The 8,247-nt window shown below is 39.3% G+C and overlaps 1 protein-coding gene across 1 annotated transcript; it reads right to left on the reverse strand.

Moving 5' to 3' along the window:
• Positions 1–6,096: 6,096 nt before the first annotated feature.
• On the reverse strand, positions 6,097–7,727 carry hikeshi (heat shock protein nuclear import factor hikeshi). Its single transcript, XM_085391301.1, has one exon. The coding sequence runs from the start codon at positions 7,506–7,508 to the stop codon at positions 6,912–6,914; it is 597 nt and encodes a 198-aa protein (XP_085247427.1). The 5' UTR covers positions 7,509–7,727; the 3' UTR covers positions 6,097–6,911.
• Positions 7,728–8,247: the final 520 nt, after the last annotated feature.

The following is an 8,247-nucleotide window of genomic DNA, read 5'->3' on the forward strand; positions in this document are numbered from 1 at the left end:
TCCCATTCAAATGCATGTAACAGTGAGAAACGCATTGTCTTGGCGAAAGAAAGCGTTTTTGAACAACTTCATATAAATCGCTGTAACTTTTGATAGAAGACTCAGACAAACATGTTTATGGCTTTATCTTATAGAACTCAATGTCCCCGTGCTGGGCAGCTGTTTGAGCTAAGATTTTAAAATTATTCACATAATGAAAACCTATACTTTGTCTCGGGCGAGTTTCCCATTCAAATGCATGTAACAGTGAGAAACGCATTGTCTTGGCGAAAGAAAGCATTTTCGTACAACTTCATATAAATCGCTGTAACTTTTGATAGAAGACTCAGAAATACATGTTCATGGCTTTATCTTATAGAACTCAATATTCCCGTGCTGGGCAAACAGGTTTTTGCAGCCGATTGAGCTAAGATTTTAAAATTATTCACATAATGAAAACCTATACTTTGTTTCAGGCGAGTTTCCCATTCAAATGCATGTAACAGTGAGAAACACACTGTCTTGGCGAAAGAAAGCGTTTTTGAACAACTTCATATAAATCGCTGTCACTTTTGATAGAAGACTCAGACAAACATGTTCATGGCTTTATCTTATAGAACTCAATATCCCCGTGCTGGGCAAACATGTTTTTGGAGCCGATTGAGCTAAGATTTTAAAATTATTCACATAATGAGAACCTATACTTTGTTTCAGGCGAGTTTCCCATTCAAATGCATGTAACAGTGAGAAACACATTGTCTTGGCGAAATAAAGCGTTTTTGAACAACTTCATATAAATCGCTGTAACTTTTGATAGACGACTCAGACACACATGTTTATGGCTTTATCTTATAGAACTCAATATCCCCGTGCTGGGCAAACAGGTCTTTGCAGCCGTTTGAGCTAAGATTTTAAAATTATTCACATAATGAAAACCTATACTTTGTTTCAGGCGAGTTTCCCATTCAAATGCATGTAACAGTGAGAAACGCATTGTCTTGGCGAAAGAAAGCGTTTTTGCACAACTTCATATAAATCGCTGTAACTTTTGATAGAAGACTCAGACAAACATGTTTATGGCTTTATCTTATAGAACTCAATATCCCCGTGCTGGGCAGCTGTTTGAGCTAAGATTTTAAAATTATTCACATAATGAAAACCTATACTTTGTTTCAGGCGAGTTTCCCATTCAAATGCATGTAACAGTGAGAAACGCATTGTCTTGGCGAAAGAAAGCGTTTTTGAACAACTTCATATAAATCGCTGTCACTTTTGATAGAAGACTCAGACAAACATGTTTATGGCTTTATCTTATAGAACTCAATATCCCCGTGCTGGGCAAACAGGTTTTGCAGCCGTTTGAGCTAAGATTTTAAAATTATTCACATAATGAAAACCTATACTTTGTCTCGGGCGAGTTTCCCATTCAAATGCATGTAACAGTGAGAAACACACTGTCTTGGCGACAGAAAGCGTTTTTGAACAACTTCATATAAATCGCTGTAACTTTTGATAGAAGACTCAGAAACACATGTTCATGGCTTTATCTTATAGAACTCAATATCCCCGTGCTGGGCAAACATGTTTTTGCATCCGATTGAGCTAAGATTTTAAAATTATTCACATAATGAAAACCTATGCTTTGTTTCAGGCGAGTTTCCCATTCAAATGCATGTAACAGTGAGAAACACACTGTCTTGGCGAAATAAAGCGTTTTTGAACAACTTCATATAAATCGCTGTAACTTTTGATAGAAGACTCAGAAACACATGTTCATGGCTTTATCTTATAGAACTCAATATCCCCGTGCTGGGCAAACATGTTTTTGCAGCTGTTTGAGCTAAGATTTTAAAATTATTCACATAATGAAAACCTATACTTTGTCTCGGGCGAGTTTCCCATTCAAATGCATGTAACAGTGAGAAACACACTGTCTTGGCGACAGAAAGCGTTTTTGAACAACTTCATATAAATCGCTGTAACTTTTGATAGAAGACTCAGACAAACATGTTTATGGCTTTATCTTATAGAACTCAATATCCCCGTAGGGCCCTGGTGTAATGTGGATGGCCTCATCCAGAAGCACAGGCCCTGTTGTCAATGGCGTGTCCAGCGGGGTGGCCCGGGGGGGCACAGGCCACCCCCCCCAACCAGACTGGCCACCCCAGGTGCCACCCCAAAGGCAAAATAATAAAATTCAATCAAATATCAAATGTCCGATTATGTTTTCACGGTGACGCTCAGATATCCGAGTGTAAGTGAATGCAGCATCGGCTTCTGCGCTATGTGCATCACGTTAGCAAAGGTAGGAGAGCCAAGCGCGAAAGACGGCACTGCAGGAAACAATTTTTCGGTGAAAGAAAATGACAGAATAAATGTCCCGGTAAGTAATATTAAGTTTGTTGAGTTTAGTAAACTTCGGTAAAATTAGAATACCAAGGAAAAAATAACACTTAAAGAATTATTGCAGCCGTCGAATATTTCAGACAGTATGCTACTGAGGGCAGCTAACATAAGAGTTATGAGTTATAAGATGTAATCTAAGTCGTAACATTGCTGTATGGAGCTGCAGATTTGGTTGCAGGTTAACATAGCTGGACTGACCATCGGGCATACCGGACATATCCCCAGTGACTTATTTTTTATTTTTTTTTGTAATGGCATGAACAATGAGAGGTGGTGGATTGGCCAGATGCAGGTCGATGTGTAGATGCAGGTCGATGTGTAGAAATAACTCCGTTGTTTGGTGGTGGCTATGGTGGGGCTTCCACAGAGGCCAGCAGGTGGATGAGGGAAGGGGAGGCAGGAGGAGAGCCCCGAGGCAGCCGCCAGTCCGAGTGTCAGGTGAACTGAACTTCAGGTAAGAAGTTATGACCTGCAGTCTATCTGGGTCAGATATAAACCAAGTTTAGGTGGAGTTTATTTTCATGTTGCTGACTTTTTACTGTCAGTTGCAATAACTCATACTGCGTTTTAGCCAGCTGGGTGGGTGCTATGATGTTACTGATAGTGAACTTTATTTTATTCATAAGGTTAGTTAGTAGAGTTGCCAACGGCTCCTTAAAAAAATGGAATGGTCCCTCATTCAGAGAAAATATTACACGTTTCGTATTGAGCTGAGAAGAGACGCAGTTTGTCCCGAACTTTAGCTAGAATGGAAAAAAGACACAAAGCTGGATTTATTCTGTCTTTATGCTGCACAGCTGCCTCTTCTTCTCTCATTCTCTCCCCTGCCTCTCCTGTTGCTACTTCAATCATGAAACTGATCAATGATCAGCTGATCGGCTTTTCTCTCTTGTTTATTTATCGCCCACTTTGCACCAGAAAGAGGAAACCAGCGGATGTCGCGCTAAACAACAGCAGCACGTTTAAGCTTGATCAGCTGTTGTTAGAATTTATTTAATATTAATTTCTAGTATCAGCTGTTGTTTGCTGGAGCCACAGCTGTAAAGCTGCTGGTCATGATATCGGTTTGGATATGTGGTGAGAGGGAAACATGAAGATGATACCAGGAGATGTCCTTACTGAACCATCAGAGCTGAACAGGTGATGGAGAAACAGGTTTACCTTTTAGGTCACATGAATGAGTTGAAGGGAAGTTATGAACTGTTTCTGAGAGACAAATAACACCAGGATCCTTTTTTATGTAGCTGACAGCTGGTAACTGTGCAGGGGCGGGTCTAGGAAAGTTTTGCCAGGGGGGCATGTAGGGCATTAACAGGGAAAGGCACAAAGAAATATTTTTCTTTCTTATTCTCATTTAAAATACCTAGCTTTTATTAAATAATTATCTAAATCTTACAACCAAAGTTTTTATCTGACGTAAAATGTATAGAAATCATACATATACCAACAAGACTATACATCACTGTCACAACAGGGTTTGTTTTCAGTCAAAGTCTTTATGGCTTTAATACCTGGTGGGTCGGTCTGTAGTGAAAATGCCCAATTTTTTTGTCCCAGTCCAGCCCTGCAGGTTAATACTGGCAGTGTCACCATGCCAGCTGACTGTATTTCATCATCAGCCAGTGTTGTTCTTTATCAATATTACCAAAGTTTACCATAAGGCAGCATAGAAAGTATTTACTTGCTTTCAGGTTTTATTCAAATGTTAGTCTTTTCATTTGTTTCCCCACTTTTTTCCTGTTTCAAAATCAAACACCAGTTTGTGAGAAGATTATCTTCTTTTTTTAATAAGCAGATAAAGTTTTACATTGGAATTGGCTAATTTGTCAATTGTATGTTACAAATGTTCGTATTTTAATATTCAAAAATGTTTTTGCCCAAAACATATGTGCACTATATGTCAGTAAAAATACTATGTAAATATTGATGTCCTTGACTGCTGAGTAAACACTGACAAAGCACTGATTGTATCTCTTGTACTTTATCAACGCAGTATCTAAAAACTTTGCACCGTAGTGGTTAAAATCTCATTCTAATAAGAGTTAAAAGTGCATTTGGTTATTAGGTTTATAGGATTATTGAATTATGGTTAAGGGTTGGTAGAATTTTTTTTTTAAACATTATCTGCCAATTAAATCTGCCACCCTTCTCCAAATCTGTGCCCCTACCTGGCCCCCCCAACAAAAATTTTCTAGACACGCCACTGGTGTGTAAAAGCAGCAGGATATATATTTTAGTTCTGCTGAGCCAAATAAGACAGGTCAGGGTGAAGAAGTGACAGCCAAAGAAAAGCTTACCACAAAACGGAAAAGTTATGACAAATCAGACTATAAGGCAAAAAGAAAGTGCAGCTTTATGGTTTCATGGACAAAATAATTTCTGTGGCTGCAATATGACAAGCTAAATAACCAGGGCTGCACATAAGTGGTCCGCAGGTGTGCACTCGCTGTCAAAATAAAAAACGCGCACAAGATAAGAAGTTGCAACGCGTGTTTGCGTACATAGGATTTTCTGGAGAAGGACAGACATTTGTTTAGAACTCTTAAAGATGTTGAAGAAGCTCCTTTAAGCAATTACTTTGGTGTTCCTCCACCTCCAAAGAAATGTCAGAAGGAGTCCAAACCACAAAAGAAGCACGTATTATCGGAAAAGTGGTTGCAGGAGGTGAGCTGGCTTCAAACAAATGATGAACGCACAGAGATGTGGTTCAGAATGTGCCGTGAAAATCCCACTCTAGCGGACAAAAACAGTGCTTTTTATATGGACGCAAACGCGTGTTGCAACTTCTTATCTTTTATTTTGACAGCGAATGCACACATACGGACCACTTATGTGCACCCGTGTAAATAACATAATGTTCTGCCGGGTGTGTCGTTGGTTTTGCCTCGATTTCCGAGTCGACAAGCGCCTTTGTTATTGGGACCAGTCATTTTAAGAAAGGTCCCCGTTAGAACCCATAAGAAATGCATTATTGCTCAGTCTGCACTATCTTTCCCAGAACAAACACCAATTGCAAATAACATACTAAAAATAAACCTGAAAAATCTGCTTAGAACAGCGTACTATGTTGCAAAGAGTGAACTACCACAGGCACAATTTAGCAGTCTTTGCAAACTTCAAAAACCCGTGACTTCAGTGGAAAATTCAAATTCAGGATCTGACACAGACCAATTCATGTTCTACAGTTCTTACAAGTTCATAGAAATTTCTGTTTAATTAGAACCAAGTATTTGAGTTGATGATTGAAATTTTTATACAATGTTGTAATTTGTGTTTCAACAATTTTTTGATTAATGTTTTGTTTCCGTTACAATATTATACTTTAATGTATAATGTTGTAACAGAAACAAAACAGGAAACAAAACATCAATCAAAAAATTGCGCTCTTTTTTATTCGGGCTACTTAAATTTATTTTGGGCTACCAAAAACTGAAGAGTCCCTGCCCGAAGGGCTACCAGGGACTTTGAAATTTTGCGAGCCCTGCATTGGGTAATATGTCACACTGAATACACATTGAACACAACCGCATGAAAGATGAAGAAAAACAATTCACTTAGATATGAAACAATGCAGTAGCCCCACCTACTGGCAATTGTTCCAACTGTTTTTTAGAATAGAAAACCATAAAAGTAACAATTTTCTATTTTATTTAGATTTCCAAAGGCTTGTCAGATTTGGCACATGATAAAAAGTGATGCAAAACTGCACAGCACTTGCAAAATGTATTTTATTCTAAATAAAATAAAAGAATCAAAAACTTATCTTCTTGTAAAATATCAAAATTCATTCTTCAAAAAAATGAAAAGAAAACAGTTTTGAGAATGGACTTTTTATAATGGAAAACATAGTTCTTTTGAAGAAATAAATACAATAAACTGGCAAAAATTAAAATGCACTATTTATTTAACATAACTTCAAACTGAAGCTTCAATGAAGCTTTGAGAGCACAGCACTGCAATCTTGTAACACAAGTACTAATAATTCAATCATAAACACACTCTCAAACCTCTTGAATCTGCCCCATTTTAGTTTTTATACAGTTTATGATAATTAAATATCAGCATGTATGTTAATTAATTAGTTTTGTTCTTGCACTTGTGTATCTCTTTGGATCATACTGACTTGTTTTTTGTTTTGCTTTTCCCTCTGATTTTTATGCCCATTACAAAAATCCAAATGTTTCCTTATTTCATTTTTCTGATCATGTCTTCCAAAGACATGGTCTTGACCATACTGAAGAAATGCCCTATGCCCTAACAAAACAACTAAAAGCTCTCATGGGAGGAAAACTATTAAGCAAGACTAAGACATTGAAAACCAACTGAATGGATTCAATTTAATTGTGTTTTCCTTTTAAATTCAAGTGCTTTATTGTTCAGACCGATAAAAGATGGGATGGAGTCATTGTGAGCAGCAGTTTTTCTGTAGGTGAAGAGGCATTGTGACAGAGATGAAGGTCGACACTGCTTTTGTTAGGCACCCTGGGAATTGTCTTAGCAGGTTTGCTCTTTGGTCTTTAATGCCTTCAGTTTTTCCAGAAATTCGGATTCTGCGCCATCCTCCTCTGAAAGTTTTCATACCACTTGAGGATGCAACTGGAAGGAATAAAAGTCTCTGTGGGGTTTGGCAGCATCTGGGCCTGCGACACAGCAAAGGAAGAGGCGAAGTTGTACAGACTGTCCAACATCTTTTGGGTGAACTGCAGGAAGGTGTCCACGGTGGACACGGCGGCGCTGGACACCGGGATCTGCTGAGCCAGCTGCTCCAGAGCCTCCACTGACACGCCGACCTGAGCAACGGAGGGAGACGCAGAAGAGGTCATAATACCGAAGGGGTGCGCCCCGCCCTCCCCAGCCTTCAGCCCAGAGATCTTGAAGATGGCACTTGGCTTATCGTTGGTGATGAAGCCGAGTAGCTGCCACACGGGACCGCCACTCGCCGGATCAGGGAAAGAGAAGTATACGGCACCGCCCATGCCGGCAGGGAATGGCACGGTACCTAGCATAAATACCACCACATGGTTCACATTCTCGTAGTCCGACAGGTTAAAGAGGAACTTGTCCGGGGCAAGTTGCACCGCGTCTGTCTGCACCAACCTCCCTGCGACCAAACAGCCGAACATCACTGCTGACAGTTAGTAAACAGCCTATAGCTTCGGCTTAGCCTGCACCAGGTTAGAGTCAGTACTGCAGCTCCCGCCGTCTAACAACCGGAGTTACTGAGACACTCAATTACACACAGAAAAGTGTTGGACAGCAAACATGAGCGTAGCTTCCCAAGGTTACCAGAAACTTCTTCTACAGTTATACTAGCCCTGCCCTCTTGTGGCGTCTTCTTCTTCTTCATGTGACGGTGGCAAACTCGACGCCTGGGCGCCACCGACTGGTTTGGAATAATTACTTCATTAGCCTAAACACTAAATACACCCAATAAAAGTGAATTTGTTCTTCTTCTTTTACAGGACGAAGCTAGGATCAAACATTTAGGGGTCAGAGGCGCCATACATGATGTCATGTGTACAGTGTGTGCAATTAATATTATTGGAATAAGCAGCTTGCAAACATTTTCAATTATTTTTCCTTTACAAACCCAAATTCAGCTGGGGCACATGCAAATGTTTCTTTCAAAAGCAATCAATTAGTTGGATGACCTATTGTAGTGTCTAAGAATGATTCAAAATGAATAATCGCAATCAGTATAATACACCAGTTTCAAACTGAGCACCTTAGTTATCAAACATGAGGCAAAGCCTCAATCATGTTGTCCACAATTTTCCAAAATAATTTAAATTTGTATTTGTATTTGCAGCAAAGCAGACAACAACATTTTTTCAGCCTCTCAACCATATAAATGAATAATAA

This window comes from Rhamphochromis longiceps, linkage group LG19 (genome assembly GCF_057381845.1).
Source record: "Rhamphochromis longiceps isolate RC_006_pf linkage group LG19, R_longiceps_female_GT1.1, whole genome shotgun sequence".
Classification (NCBI taxonomy): domain Eukaryota; kingdom Metazoa; phylum Chordata; class Actinopteri; order Cichliformes; family Cichlidae; genus Rhamphochromis; species Rhamphochromis longiceps.